We start from the raw sequence: 16964 nt of genomic DNA, 5'->3' as shown, positions 1-16964 counted from the left end.
GAATGTGGAATTTTACACTTTCCGCCGGTTGGTTTTGTGCGGAAACCAAGTAAATACGCACGATCTCGTACAAACGTATTTTACAAACAACTTTAAGTTATTGTAACTCTGAAAATATTGAGAATAGGTACTATGTTTATATGACATTTTTTGCTCAAAATGTCTTCAGAAATAAGCTCCGTGCTGAGAAAGTACTGTTGCATCGTAGTCAGTCATAGATCCCCCTGCAACAGTCGACTGATGCGGATCCAAGTACCAACCGTTTATTAAAATCTGTTTCATAACATGGTGATTAGTTGTCTCATACCACTTTCACGAATTTTAATAATTTCAAATCAAATATAACAGATTCTTCTCTTGTTTTACATAACTTTATAGTAAAGCGTGTGTCTAGTTGCTAGGATATTAATGAGAAGTGGTAGAATTTCACATTATAGGCCTACTTTTATTGCTTGAATAACTGTTGATATGAGAAACACTAACGACATCCATTACGTAACTATGCAGATGCTCTTTTGTTTACAATTTTCGAATCGCCTGGCAACGAGCACAACAATACAGCGGCCTTGGGCTTGCTAACGGGCGGTTAGCTGAGCGGAACAACGTTCAGATAAATTGCAAGCGTTGCGACATTTGTTTGTTTTGAGATGCACAGGCGGTGTCTGGACGGCTTAATTACGTGGTCCAGTCTCGCGGAACATTGCGCTAGCATGCCTACCTCTTCAACTCCGTGCACACAATTATTTTAACTGTGAATCCGTTGATTGTTAATATGTTTAGAGAAGGCACTTGAATTAGTTTATTTTCAGCAGATTTCGTGAGAATTTGGTGTATAAAGCAACGGCATGGCAGTTTTCCTTCTATCACTTATTTTCCTTCAGAATTTCCATTCTATAATGCCTGAATTTGCTCCATCTTATAACAAAGATTACATTCTTAAACGATATATGTGTAGTATTTGATCAATAAACAATATTCAGCGAAAAGACAGAATAAGGAAAGGAGAAGGACGTTTGAAAAATGACTATACCGAACTTAATAAATTAATAAGGGAGGGAATTAAATCAAACAAGCATTAAAAAAATAACAGGGAATTTAAGAAAATCTCAATGTTTGCGTGAAACGTCTATATTCAAACTGAAGTAATCAAATACTGCAGAATAAGTGTTTTCTTTAACACCGTACATGCTATTTTCTCTCTTTGGCATTACTGTAATAAAAATCTAAACACGAAAGAAATTAATTAAAATGTGAAATGGCATTTCTATCGATCACCCAAGTGCATGTATCACACCGTATGTTATAATATTTATTTACACATATCAGACTATAATCTTCAATTGTAACCACAAACGTAACGCAACACATAAAATAACTATTATATATTAATATTAATACTGATATTAATTAACTATTACTACGTTCAAATTTCACTAGCTTCCATAATCGGCTGAGAAATCTAGAATAATTTTAATTTTATAAAATTTCACTACTGTCAATGGCTGTTACTGCTGCCAACATAACAGAAAATCACTACCAGTTGTAGTATTTCTCAGTACCGAAATTAGAAACAAAGTTGGCAAAAGAAAATTCAATCTTCAAACTAGAAAATCACCATAATTCACTAGCATGTGTAATAATGGGGAAAAAATGGTTAGGTTTCACTTTAGGGTATTAAGTAAACTGATCCGGACTATATATAAGGATGAATGAATGAATGAATGAATTAATTAATTAATTAGAACTGATTAAATAGTAATTGAGGGCTTTGCCGGAAGAAAGGCGGATAGACCTATACGCCCTTCTCCGGGAAAACGGTTTAAAATGTAGTGAATAATTATTGTAGCGAAATTTTATTTTGATTGTACAGACGTGGACAAATTATTAACAAAATGGACGATTTTTATGATAATTCTGTTTACAAAATTTGACTTTTCAATTTTTGACAATTTTGGATATTTCCATCATTGCAGTAGACAGATATATGCAAAAATGTCAACTGTAGTTTAAATTGAAGAGTCAAGTTTTGTAAAAATATATAATAAAAGTCTTCAATTTTGCTAATAATTTGTAAATTAGCAAAATTGTCAACTGCATTGAAGAGTCAAATTTTGTAAAAATATAAAACAAAAATCTTCAGTTTTGCTAATAATTTCGAAATATCCAAAATGTTAACTGTAGTACAAGTTGAAGAATCGAATTTTGTAAAAATATACAATAAAAACCTTCAGTTTTGCTAATAATTTGTAAATATGCAAAAATATCAAATGTAGTCCAAATTGAGGAGTTAAATTTTGAAAAATATACAATAAAAATCTTCAATTTTGCTAATAATTTGGAAATACACAAAAATGTCAACTGTAGTCTAAATTGAAGAATCATATTTTGTAAAAATATATAATAAAAATCTTAAATTTTGCTAATAATTTGTCCACGTCTGTACTGTACATACCTGCAGGACAGGGCTGCGTGCGTGTATAACATTTTATTCAGGTGCGTTTTAAAATCTTAGATTGCCTGTATCTCAATTCGTCATATTGACGTATGCGCCCTTTTTCTGGCAAACTCCTCAATTAATGATAGAACGTATTTATAAATGGAAAGAGAGAAAGAGCAAGAAGGGTTAGAATGAACGAAATTAGAAAAAAGAGACTCGTTAAAATGCTTAGAGAAGACATTCGAACCTCTTTTACTTTCTCGCTCTTTGATTAGAATGCGGGTGAACATAGGAAAGCGGAGGAGAAAACGCCAGCCGAGACGCCACCGGCAAGGATCATGCTTTGCTACAAGCAGAACTCGTGCGGGCGAGTGAAGCATACCGACCTCGCTTCACCTTCCTGTCACAATGGACACGGGTCAAGCTAGAGCTAGCTGACGACCTCTTGGAGCACGATCCAGTTCTTCTCCCGCTGAAATTGAGATTTTTGGACAAAAAAGCTTGTCTGTTACCGTTTGCCCTGCTGTCTCATGTGTACATTCTCACATCGCATCATCTCACTAAATATTGGAAGCTTAAATTATATTTTAACCCTTACCAGCATAGTGGTTGTTCAGAAGAACCACCGGTTTCTTTCTTTCTAAATTTTATGGCACAGATACGAACCACCTCTTGAGTATACATAAAGGTGTCATCTGTGTTTTGAAATTGTATGCATAGTAAAAATCTTCCGAATATGTATTATATCAATCATATATACGATCAATGAATCGATTGACAAGTTAAATTGTGACCTAGCCACTGTCTCCACTTGGGCGGCCAATTTCGGACTCGCACTTAATCCAAGTAAGACTCAAGCCATAATTATTGGACATAAGCGTTTAGTTAACTCCCTTAATAACAGTAATCTTTCAGTTGTTACTCTTAACAACACGCTAATCCCTTATTCATCTGTCGTAAAAAATCTTGGCTTCTTTTTTGATAATAATCTAAGTTGGAATTTTCAAGTTAAAGAAACGATAAAAAAAATCTGTTCCTCCATTCACTGTTTGAGTCGCTTGAGAAACTTCTTGCCCCAGCAACTAAAACTTACCCTAGTGCAAACCCTAGTAACGCCGCACTTCGATTATTGTGACGTTTTGTTAAGTGACCTAAGTTCTGAATTGTCAGTCAAGTTACAGCGAGCTCAGAATATGTGCGTCAGATACGTGTGCAACATCCGACGATATGATCACATATCACCGTCCTTCGCAAGTCTCTCGTGGCTCCGACTTAAAGAACGTAGAACTTTACACACTTTGTCTTTACTCTTTCGAATTCTGCACACTTAAACACCAAATTACCTTTCGTCTCGTTTCTCTTATCTATACTCGAACCACGACGTAAATACCAGATCACTTATCTGTGGCACGCTAAGTATACCTCTTCATAGAACATCTTGTTATTCATCATCTTTTACAATATTCACCTCGCGTCAATGGAATCCCTTGTCACAAAGTATTAGGGGCTGCAAGACAACAAACAACTTTAAGAACAGCTTAAAAGATAACCTTATTAGCATTTCACTCCAATCATACTGATTTAAAATATCACTGACTACATTGTTACTTTTTTCTTTAGACATCATCCTGATTGTGCTGTATTTTCAAAATTGTCTCATAATAATCTCTTTCTATTATCTAATATCATTTGAAATATATTAACATTCTATGTATTTTAGTTTAATTCTGCTACACAGTTTATTTCAGTGTTTAATTAATAGTTCATAGTATTTTGTTGTTTAATTTGTAAATAACTCTTGTATACATGTAACTCTCATCTAAATCAAATTGTTGAATTCTTCGTAAGTTCATGCATATGTATATATACTTTTTGCTGGTTGAGTGGAAGAGAAGGCCTTACGGCCTTAACTCTGCCAGCTAAAATAAATCATTATTATTATTATTATTATTATTATTATTATTATTATTATATACCTTTTTCGTGTTAAATTCTATCATAACTGGTTAACATGTTTCGGTCTTTTATGGGCCTTCTTCAGAACTGGTTGTTGCTGGTCTTGGCGCCTTTTGTTTTGTTTCCTGTTGAGGTGTGTTTGTGTACTGTAATGTGGAGTCAAAGAGTGTGTGTTCTGAAATTGAGTTGTGTGTTGAGAATTTCATTTGGATGTGTTTTTGTGTGTCTGTATATTTCGTATTGTTTTAGTGTCTTTAGTTTCTAGCTTTTTGGTTGGATGAGTAGAATTTCCATGTCTATGTTAAGAGTAAAAATGTTGACAAAAATTGATCGAAGCTTTGTTATGATCCATGAAATGAAAAACATAAACAATTAATTTGTGCTGCAAAGGGTTAAATAAGAAAGTATGAGAGAGGACACAAAATACTGAGAAAGGAGACTTATTAACAGTTATTATTATAAATAATTCTATTGATAGTTTAAAAGAGGAGACAAATGACATTTTAATAAGTAAAATGTATTTCGTACAAAAATATAGACAAAGAAATAAACTAAAAATAGAAGCAACCATAAAGAATGAAAGGAAAGGGAAATGAGGAATAGATGAAAGGAGGAACAAAGAAGAGAAGCGTGATGTAAACGAAAGTAAACAAAAAGATAAACAACAAAATGAAGTAGAAAAGACAGAAGTTAGGAAAATGACAGAAAGAAAGAAACATAGAATGAATGAATGAATGAATGAATGAATGAATGAATAAATAAATAAATAAATTAATTAATTAATTAATTAATTAATTAATAAGTGATTTAATGGTTGCACGAATTTACGGTATGCGCCAACTGAAATTATTATTGCTCATCTGCTGTACACGTTTTCCTAGCAACGTTTGAGATGGGCAGGACATGTAGTACGTACGAGCGAATCCAGAAATGCATATAGAGTGTTAGTTAGGAGGCCGGAGGGAAAAAGACCTCTGGGGAAGTCGAGACGTAGATGAGAGGATAATATTAAAATGGATTTGAAGGAGGTGGGATATGATGATAGAGAGGGGATTAATCTTGCTCAGAATAGAGACCGATGACGAGCTTGCAGCAATGAAACTGCGGGTTCCTTAAAAGCCATTTGTAAGTAAGTAATTAAGTAATAATTAAGTAATATTGTAAATATAGTATAATAAGGTAATAATATAATAATAACATTAGCGACAGGGCCTAAAACCGAGGATGGCCTCGGGTTTCAAAATTTATAAATCCTCCCGCGATGAAACTTACTTCAGACAAGAAAATAAAGACATCTGAAGAGTTCGCGGGAAAAACGATGAATGTCACAGTTTTCTTAAGGTTGATGTCATTATCTAATTCAATGAATCACTGCGAAATTTAATGTTGTTCTTATGAAAAATGGTAAAAAGGAGAATTATCACCACGAATACAGTAATCCTTTCCTTTATTTTCTATAGAAACAGCACTACATCTTGCAGTTTTTAGATCATTATCTATTCCTTAATAGAAATGTGACATTCATCGTTTTTCCCGCGAACTCTTCATCTGTTTCCTTCAGTACGTCGAACAGGTTCCTCAACCTTAACGATTCAGACTTATGAATCACGGAGACACTCATCTGAACCACACTCGAATCTGCTTCCGCCGGCAAATCTGCGGTTTGCATACAGCGATCCGACCCGATGCGCCGGCGTGACTTCCTTCCTCATGTCTTACTTTCAAAGCAATTATCAATATTAAGAAAGCATTCGAATTAATATAAAAATACTTATATCACTTACCTGACTCGTTGATATGGAAAATATGACGAAGAGTGCGGCCGCACACAGCGCGTATCTCGAGCACAGCATCTGAAAAAAAAAAAAAAAACCAAGTGAATGAAGTACTTGTCCAAGTGTTGTGACGTGAAGTTATCAGCCATAATATCATGGCATTTTAATGTGAGATGAAAATTCTTAACAGTCCTTCTTCAAAAGGGAATTAAAACTTATTTTTCATGTCATAGGTATACGGAAAGGATAAAACCTAGCTCTAATGGGAAGAACTTCAGGAAAAATTTCTCGATTACCAATTCCTCGCTCATCAAATTCCTTCTTTATAGGATGATAGCTCTGTGGGATTTTTTTTCCTATTAGGTTATTTTACGACGCTTTATCAATATCTTAGGTTATTAAGCGTCTGAATGAGATGAAGGTGATAATGCCGGTGAAATGAGTCCGGGGTCCAGCACCGAAAGTTACCCAGTATTTGCTTATATTGGGTTGAGGGATAACTCTGGGAAAACCTCAATCAGGTAACTTGTCCCGACCGGGACACCTGATTCCGCGGTCAGACGCGCTTACCGTTACTCCACAGGTGTGGACCTCTGTGGGCTAATTTCTCAACTGACAATACAAATGTGTCTACAAGATAATGTCTCGAAAGACCATAGAGGACTCCGATCATCAATGAAAAACAAAAATGTAAGAAGACAGATAAAGTGAGTTAGTAAGTTTCAAAATATCTAGGACTAGGCCCTGAAAATAAATAAATAAAAATGTTATTTTCTGAGAGTGAAGTTGTAGTGAGCCATGTATTTTCGTAGTACGATTGTATATATACATACACACTCACACAACATATGATATATTGGGTCTCTATGTATATATAACTGTAAGTAATGGTATTAATTTCAGGGGGTTGTTCTTTGAGATATTTCAAACAAAAATGTTTAATACAATTTTGCTCGTTTTTGCTTCCTATTCGAGATAAAAAATGTTTTACAAGAAACATTTCATAGCGTGTTTTGGGAAAGCCATTGATTTAATTCCCAATATGCTCAGTCAGTTTAAGAGAGCAGTGTATTGTGATAAATGATTAAAATAATTTCAGTTTTGTTCTTTAAACGTGCGCAAATTTGATCCGAACAAGTGTCACACTGTAAAATTCCTTTGCAGAAAGAAAAGTTACATTTGTTCGGATCAAATTTCTGCACATTTAAAGGACAAAACTAAAATTCTTTGAATAATTTATTACTATAATACATTGCTCTCTTAAATTGACTGAGCATATTTGGAACTAAATCAATGGCTTTCCCAAAACACGCTATGAAATGTTTCATATAAAACAATTTTGATCTCGAAAAGGAAGTAAAAACGAGCAAAACTATATCCAACTTTTTTTTCCCCCTGAAATTAATGGCATTGCTTACGGTTCATTCTGTATACAGTATACAGGATGTTTCCGAGGTGGTGTTACAAACTTTCAGGGATGATGGCAAAGGGCACATGTATCAATTTGAGATAAGGAACCCTGGTCCGGAAATGACCGAGTCGAAAATTACAAGCAAAAATAGTTCTGTGGAAATGAAATAATTTTATTCCTCTGTACACCTTATTTATGTGTATTTATCTGTACATCTTACACATACTGTATTCATCTGACGTTGTTTACGTTGTCTACCTACAGTATTCCATTCAGTGCGCTGTCTGAGGGGTGGGGACAGGAAACTACAATAAAGCAATGCAGATAGCGTAATGTGTAACGGACATGGTCGGTCCTGATATGCACGTCTGTAGACAGCAGTGTATGTGTACAAGTTGCAGTGTCCAGTCGATCTGTCCTAGTGAAATGGAGGAGTACACGAGAGCGGAATAAGCAGACCTGATTTTCGAATATGGATGAGCCAATGGGACAGTAGATAAGCTCACAGATTGTATCGGGACAAGTACCCACGTAGGAGTCATCCGGCCAATACCATTTTCCATGACTGTTCCAAAAGTTAAGGGAAGGAGGGCACGTGGTCTTTTACACCACTGAATTCAGAATGATTGATTGCATAAACATGGACATTTTTGTTCCACTCTGAGCACTGAAAGCCTAGAAATATTGAACTAAACTTTTGTACTGAAACTTTTTAATTGCACAGGCATCACTACCCGCTCTCCTTAAAACAAAACAAATAGTGAGCTGGACTCATGCTCTGAAGTTGTCCTCGGCCATGGGTTCGAATTTCGTTTCATCTCAATATCTGGTTAAGTTTTTCTAAGGTTTTCCCCAATTTTAAGACGAATGCCAGGTAATTCGACGGCAAATCTCGCACAATACCATCTCGCTATTACCAATTTCAAAGAAGCTAGTATCTTCTGATTGAGGTTCTGACTGATATGTACGTACTTCTATTATATCAGGCAATAATCTCACTTGACGATATTGGGCCAAGTGCCATTTACTAAAACCGTAGAAAACAAGGGTTAAAATGAAGTTATTACCATAATTCAATGGAAACATATAGCAAGTAATATAAAGTATACACATTAAAACTAAATGATATGTAAATCTTAATTAAACTATGGTATTCACTTAACTTTAACCCTTATTTTCTCCGTTTCTAATAAATGGCGCTTGGCCCACTATGGCTCTGAACCCTTCAATTTGTGTATGCATCTGAAATCTGACTAGTGTAATATGTAACAAGTCGGTAACGTATGCAATGAAGAGGGAAAGGAACTGGCCACCCACCCCATTATCTCTTGGCCTAGTTGCCTCATAGGTAGTGCTTTCTTCGTATCACTTGTGAGGTTCAGACTTGTCTTCGGACAGTTGAAGTTGACTAAACAACAACAACAGTAACAAAAACAAGCTAGTAACCGATGGAATAAATACAAAGTAGGGGAAAAGACGCCCAGGTTACATTGAGAAGGTGATAAAATATATTCAATTCTCTTAAGCTTTGGTTTTCCTGAACCGACGCATGCGACGTGCGAGGTGCGAGGCCCGCCTCGCACAAATTCGGACTACACTAGAGATAGTGAGTGGTTTCTATGGCTACGGGATGCGAGGTCTGCGCACCTCGCAGCCATAGAAACCACTCACTATCTCTCGTGTAGTCCGAATTTGTGCGAGGCGAGCCTCGCACCTCGCACGTCGCACGTCGCATGCGTCGGTTCAGGAAGACCATGGCTTTATCTGGCCTTCAACTCGGGTCTGTAAGATTTGCAACCGGATAACGCTGTCACTTGAAACTGGATATTATAAACAAACAACCTGCAGAGCAGAGCAGACGCGTGAGACTCATTCTGCTGACAGGAGTTATTCATTCAACGTGCAATGAAATCAATTATGAAATTTAAGCAGAAGTCTAATTAAATTTAATGAAAATCCGCTCAGCGGGAATCGAGATGCATCACGCTACTTCCCAACAGAACAATAGAGATGCATAAGCAGCCGGTCTCTATTTTCATGGCTCTGAGCAGCTCAGGCTAGGAGACCTTCCTGCATGATGAAGGCTCTGGCTAATTAACGAGGTATTGGACTAATAAGGACCTTCATCACTAAATTACACAAACGAGCAAGTTATGAAGAGGACTGACTTGTGGATTATGTTGGATTTCTATATAAAGAATGGGACTCTGTGATGAAAATCTCGAGTGGGCGAAGAAAGCTCAATTCATTGGTGTATAGCCCATGAATGTCTGATCAGTGTAATGTGTCGGCGATATATGCAATGGAGGCTGAAAGGAACTGGCCACCCTACCACATTATCGCCTGGCCTAGTTGCCTCACAATTGGTGCCTTGTTGGTATCACTTGTGAAATTCAGACTTGTCTTCGGACAGTTGACTAAACAACAATGAATGTGGTTAAGACTCACAACAATGGAAGGTTGTGTAAGACCTTCAAATGCAATTGAATGGGGATATGTTTGTCGTGCGTAGGGTTCAGCATTGTGTTTCGGCAATTGGTTTGTTTACATTGCACTGCGATTCGTTGATTGGTTAATCATATAAAGCTACAATCTCACCCTGCTTATACCACGGCAGAGTTTCCTAACATGCATCTGCACTCTCTCTCTCTCTCTCTCTCTCTCTCTCTCTCTCTCTCTCTCTCAACAACGAACACTCTATGCATACCTAACCTTCTCGTCTCTGTGGGTAAATTCCACCAAACAACAAATAGAATACCAAAAGTACTCTTACAATATCACTCAAGGACGATGAAGACCAGAACGTCTACAGAAATGACTTCTAGACCCCGTTTAGCTGAGACCGAAAGGATAAAAATGGCCTAATTTCGTTGTGTGACGGAGATGTAGCCCCTAAGCAGAATTTTGTCAAGAGAGAAGGGATCATTATTAAAATTGTTTACAATTTACATTATCGGTATTTTCAATTTTGTGTATTATTATTATTATTATTATTATTATTATTATTATTATTATTATTATTATTATTATTAGTATTATTATGTTAAGGTATGTTTATTAATATTATGCTATGTTCTAATAGAACATGTTCATGAATATCCTTATAAAATCTTTGAAACGTAATTTTCTCACAGCCATCCGATTTTTAACACACAAGTTACACTTCATATTGTGTCGGCTTCATTTTGTTACAAGGTCGGTACTAGGCGGTAGGTCTCGCTATAATAAAGATAGCATTGTTATAATTCGAACATGCCGCAGTACTAAGCATAGGGATTATATTGAAGGAGAGGTAGGAAGACTATGCCTTATGTCGATGTAGATTTTGTTACTCTGGCAGTGAAAAATTAGAGAAGAGAAAACGATTATGGATAAAGAAAACTCAAACCTGAGCATATAATTTTTTAAGTTCAAGGGGGGGGGGGTCGGCGTACGCCCCTGATGTAGCCTATGGTATTCTAAATTACAATACCAACCCAAAAATAATTCGACGCTTATATAGTCTCGCAGCTGATATAATGTCGTTGAATAATCAATTAAAAAGTTTGGGATATAATTACTGATGTATCCCGTTGTTATAAAATCATCTACGAACGAGCGTCTGGCTGCGAAACCAGGTGGCCCAGGTTCGAATCCCGGTAGGGACAAGTTACCTGGTTGGGGTTTTTTCCGGGATAAAGAAAATTTTACCCCTCAACCCAATACGAGCAAATGCCGGGTAACTTCCGGTGCTGGACCCCGGACTCATTTCACCGGCATTATCACCTTCATTTCATTCAGACGCTAAATAACCTAGATGTTGATACAGCGTCGTAAAATAACTCAATGAAATAAAATAATAAATCTACGAACGAGTTTCCTTCTACGTAAAGCATTCTGGTTCTAATTCCGAACGTAAAAAACTAAACGGTACTGCCGTTTTTCGCTCATGCCCATACGTCTCTGGAAGAAGTGCGGACTGCTACACATTGTCCTCTGTCACCAGACTGTACAAAGAAATACGTCACACGGGGAACAACTGCGCGCTGACGTTCCTTTTTTCAAACAGGACTGTGGTTTTACTTAAGGAAAATCTACAATAAAGCGACTGTGGGAAGGGTTTCCTTCATATATTCCGACTTGATGTGCTGTTCATACTTAACAAACATTACTATATGATCTCCTGAATTCCATGCAGCAAGCTATTATTTTTTCGAAACTCAGATTGTTGTCAAGAGGAAAATGACCAACTACTCAATAAATTACAATAGTGTTGATCTAAATGAGGGGTTGGAAAGCAATGGTGGATCATTAATGTTTAGGTGAGGGGTTTGGACTTTTTCCATTGCTGGTTGTCACAATCAAAAAATTAAGACACAACGTTTCGAAGGGTGGTTCTCCCTTCGTCTTCAGGTGAAAGGAAGGAGAGAAAGGAAAAAAACCTACTGTTGGGATCGTTACGTACAGCTATTCTGTATGACTGATCGATTGATTCCTAGCTTCGGTGGAGATTCTAATTAAGAAAAACCCGAAGTCATTAGCAGTATGTTGGCACTAAACCAAACGGAATAAAAAAGATGGGCGTGAAGTGGCTAAAAATTGATGAAAGACACACAAAAGGAGGGGGCCCCCTCCATTTGTGTGTCTTTCATCAATGGTGGGAGAACCACCCTTCGAAACGTTGTGTCTTAATTTTTTTTTATTGTGACAACTAGCAATGGAAAAAAGTCCAAACCCCTCACCTAAACAAATTACAATAGTATTGTTACCTTTATCCTCTGATCAAACATGTACAGTACACCTTTCTTTGAAATTACAAATATTTGGTAGGCCTACTATAATACGTTTTATTAATACATAGCACACAAATTTCAACTTTTATTGCACTATTACTATTACTATTATTATTATTATTATTATTATTATTATTATTATTATTATTATTAATGAAACTGTTTCAAAATGTTATAAATATTTTAATATTTATTTTCATTTTAAATATTTAAATAAGTGAAACAAACATATTTCCCGAATTACTTTCATTGTTTTCGAAATTTCAATCGAAACATACAATAAAGAATTCATAATAAGATATATAAAATATCTGATAAAAGTCAGGCAATATATAATTTCATTGAATAACATGAATCGTCATAAAAATAATTATTCATATTTCATCGGAAATCTACATTTAAAAATCCTCTGAACACATTTTCCCAATTTCTACTGGAACGTCTGGAACTAAATTTTGAGGTTATGCGATTATACAAATAATAATAAAAGTACTTTTAACATGATAATTCGATTTTATTCGAGCACTCCGTTGAAATTTGACAAATTGTGTACGGTAATTTTGAAGAACCTCTTATGAAATCAATGTGCTTGGGATGCTCCTCAAGAAGGTAAATGTTAAATGAACATAATTTGAAAATTACTTGCTAGAAATTCCTTGTATTCGAAGCTAAGGCATTGATTCCCTTTAATTTAGCAAAACACTCTCAATCATAAGGTGTGCTTTAGAAGATAGCTGACTTTTCTAAAGAGGAAGAGATAATAACATGCCAATAATACTGACATTATCTTCAGCGTTAAAAATACAATGAGATCTGAAAATAAATACATTATCTTTTCCAATTTTGTGATATTAATTTAAAATAAGTTGCAACAATTGCAAGTGTAATTCCATTTGTGTTATATACATTTAAATAATAGGAATATATATAAACATATAAGCAAGCATGACACTGAAAACACCCCAGAAGGTTTTAATTCAGAAAACTGGACCAAAAATTTGTATATTCTTTCAATGAATTTGTATTTTTCCCCCTGAAAAATGTATATAACTCATTTTAAACTATATTTTCGTCTTTAAAAAAATAAAGTTTGATATTAATTACTTTGACAGCTTTATGGTTGATTTCAGGACTTTCGTATGTTTCTCTTACCTTCATTTTTGGAATAATGACGAGTCTACCCAGAACGGCGTACCGACGAGTAAATCCACAGAGTGTAAGTCTCACAGAAACAACACACGTCCACTCTAATAAAATAAGTGAAGATGTTTTCGTTACCAAGGCGACGTCGAAGAAAGTGAGAGAGTGCATCAAGGCGGAGGTTCTCTTATAGCCAGGATCCCACTCTCGATTGTTACTCAAGACTTGGAGGGGGCCCATTCATACGTTGCAGCAAGGAAGTTGTCGTCGCAACACTTAAGCTACTGGCTTTAATTCTAAGTTAAAGTTCTTATGGCTATTCTTGTTTTATTTATTTACATTTTATCTTTCGTTCTCATTATTTATTTAACATTATTTATTTATCTACCTCGTGTTTTTCTTCTTATTCTTCCAGAAGTGCTTGGGTCTAATGTTTACCATGCTAGCCGCTAGAGCCGGAGGTTAGCGGGTTCAAATCCGACCGAAGGAGATGTATTTTAAAGGGTATAATATTCTTAGCCAGGAGGGACGTGAAGCTGTGAGTCTCGTGTCGTATATTTGCGGCATTTTAAAAGAACCGTATCTAGGAATTTATTGGCAATGTTGAATTCTGACACTGAATAACTTCTGCAGTTAAAAATGTTGTTAAATAAAATAGTTATTGTTATTGTTATTATTATTATTATATCATCATAATCACCACCATTATGATCTCTTTTCATTCTTTACAAGTATGACTGGTCGATGTGTACCTAAAGTTCACTTCAAGTTACACCCCGCTTCCTCAGAAGCAAATTCGGAGTTATGATTTTCTTCTTAAATAACTCCTCAAGAAAAGCAGCAGTTTCATATTTATGTTCTAATAGTTTGATAATTTAATATTGAAACATATAATTTAAAATTTGTTTAAAACAGCTAAATGAAAATTAATTATTAATTATCAATAAAACTAGCCGTACCCGTGCGCTCCGCTGCACCCGAAAATATAAAGTAATCACATAATTAAAATAGGACATTTGATCCAGGGAACATTCGTACTTGAAAGAAGGATAAATCGTTTAATATGTAAATTGTATTTAAATAATTAAATTGCGATCATTTTGGTCCAGAGATCACTCATTAGGTGCAATAACAATTCCTTTAAAATGTTTCTTAATTTTTATTACATGCAACCATAGTTTAATGAAGATTGACATCATTTAGATTTAATGTGTACATAAACATTATTTTAAAAAATACAGGAACGAATATTCAGAATAGCCTATCAAGTTTTCTGTGCATAAGAAGCTATTTTAATATTACCTGTTCTCGATTCACTCAGAAGGTACTGTAATAACATTATACAGAAACTACATTTTTCAATGTTGAAATATTAATTAATTATATAAATCGGTTAATTTAGCTTCCGATATCACTTCATACAAACACAGAAACATTTTCTGTAGGCTATGTTTCATAGCTTTCGATTGTTGTTGTCCAAGGCCCCTTATAGACGAAGTCATTTGTTAGATGGCAGATATTTTAATTTTAAAACTCATTTATCCCATTAAATATCAGTTCTATCAAAATTTTTCAAAGAATAAAACTTATCGGAAATCATTTTCAAAGAAACGTTTGTTATGTAACAGTTTTCACAATAGTCAATAATAAGCGAGATATTTCGATTTATTTAATTCAGGCCCCCTTATAACACCCCTTTTAAATAACGTATTTTGAATGCCATATATCCTAAAATTTAAGTTACAACGAACTTAATTTATATTCCAATTTTCATCGAAATCCGTTCAGCCATTATCACGTGAAAAGGTAACAAACATCCAGACAGACAGACATACAAACAAAAATAAAAAAAAAAACGATTTTCGGTTTCAGGATGGTTAATTATACATGTTAACATCAATTATTTTTGGAAAATCGAAAATTACCAGAAACATTTTGGCTACAGATTTATTATTAGTATAGATTAAGCCGAAGTTGCGCAACCTGACAGGTGTTCAACAAGCAATTCCATGAACTAGAATGTGATTCTTTAATTTAAATTTGAATTTTGATATTGTCCGACAGTCTCTGACATGGTCAGGGAGAGAATTCCAAAGGCGTGGAATCGATATGCTGAAAGATGATGAGTAGAAGGATGTTCTGTGCAGAGGAATAGAGAGAAGGTACATGTTCCGGGTTCGAGGTAGTGAAACGTAAACAAAACGAGGTGCTAGGTTAGAGGGTGTGGTGTGAAGGTGTGGATGATTTTAAATAGTAATAAGAGGAAGCTGAAGAATATTCTTTCTTTAAGTGGATTCGAAGACAACAATTCTAGTGACGGTGTTACATGATCGAATTTTCTAATGTTACAAACGAAACGAACGCAGATATTGTGAACACGCTGTAGTCTATGGGCAAGATCAGTATTTAGATTCGTGAATAGAGAATCGCAGTAATCGAAGTGGGGCATCACTGGATCAGGTTCTTTTTAAGGCTTAGAGGTAAAACGTTGGTTAAGTTTCTGAGGGAATGAATTATGGAAAAAGTTTTCTTACATATTATGTAGGTCACTTGACTTTTAAAATTTACTTGTTTCACTTGTTTTTATGAAAAAATTCCTCCCCTTCTACCCCAGTTAGGAACCATTGGTTTAGTTTTTTTTTAGTTATTTATTCAACGGCGCTGTATCAACTACGAGGTTATTTAGCTTCGGTGAGATTGGTGATAGCGAGATAGTATTTGGCCGAGAATTCGCCATAGATTACCTGGCATTCACCTTACGGATGAGGAAAACCTCGGATAAAATCCAACCAGGAATCAGCCCAAGCGGGGATCGAACCCGCGTCCGAGCGCAATTTCAGACCGGCAGGCCAGCGCCTTAACCGACTGAGCCACGCCGTGGCTCCATTGCTTTAGATCAGGCGTTCTCAGTCTGCTGTCGCGAGCACTATGATGCTCTTTGAATGACATTTGGTACTCTCGTCATGAGTAAAAAAGTGCTCACGAGCACGATCGTTTCTGAGTCCTTTTTTCAATTCAAACTTTATTGTACGAGCCGAAACAAATAGTGATCGTATCCATTCATTATAATATTTTAGCTACCTGATAGGCTTTCTTGTATTTCACAGTGTATAACCCCTTTCAACCCGGCGTGGACTTAATCAGAAAAATCAAGATTATTCAAGTGAATAATATGGCTCTTCGTGCTACAAGCGACTTCTCTTTGGACATCACCGAAATTCTGAGTAGCATTCAAGTTGAAGGATATCATTATCCTGGTAAGTGTTTTAAATTATTCAGTTGCTTATTTATTTTATTTCTGTATTCATATATTAACTCTGGAGGAAATAACGCAGAATAAATATGGGAAATCCCTGTTATTATTCGGTTGAGAAGCTTTTGTCATCTAGTCTTCTGTCAAAAAATCTGAAAGTTAGAATTTATAAAACAGTTATATTACCAGTTGTTCTGTATTGTTGTGAAACTTGGACTCT

General features: G+C 35.4%; 1 protein-coding gene across 1 annotated transcript in view; it reads right to left on the bottom strand.

The window, feature by feature from the left end:
• LOC138705775 (U-scoloptoxin(01)-Cw1a-like) overlaps window positions 1-13661 on the bottom strand; it is a 47830-nt gene extending 34169 nt beyond the window's left edge. Inside the window, exons 1-2 of the mRNA XM_069834410.1 lie at window positions 13504-13661; window positions 6178-6246 (exon numbers count right to left, since the gene is read on the bottom strand). Coding sequence (XP_069690511.1) covers window positions 6178-6246; window positions 13504-13509 — 75 coding nt within the window. The 5' untranslated portion in view covers window positions 13510-13661. The remainder of the gene's footprint in view (window positions 1-6177; window positions 6247-13503) is intronic.
• Window positions 13662-16964: the final 3303 nt, after the last annotated feature.

The sequence above is a fragment of the Periplaneta americana genome, chromosome 1, assembly GCF_040183065.1.
Source record: "Periplaneta americana isolate PAMFEO1 chromosome 1, P.americana_PAMFEO1_priV1, whole genome shotgun sequence".
NCBI lineage: Eukaryota > Metazoa > Arthropoda > Insecta > Blattodea > Blattidae > Periplaneta > Periplaneta americana.
Note: the sequence above shows the minus strand (reverse complement) of the source record. Positions and strands in the feature narration are given on the sequence as shown.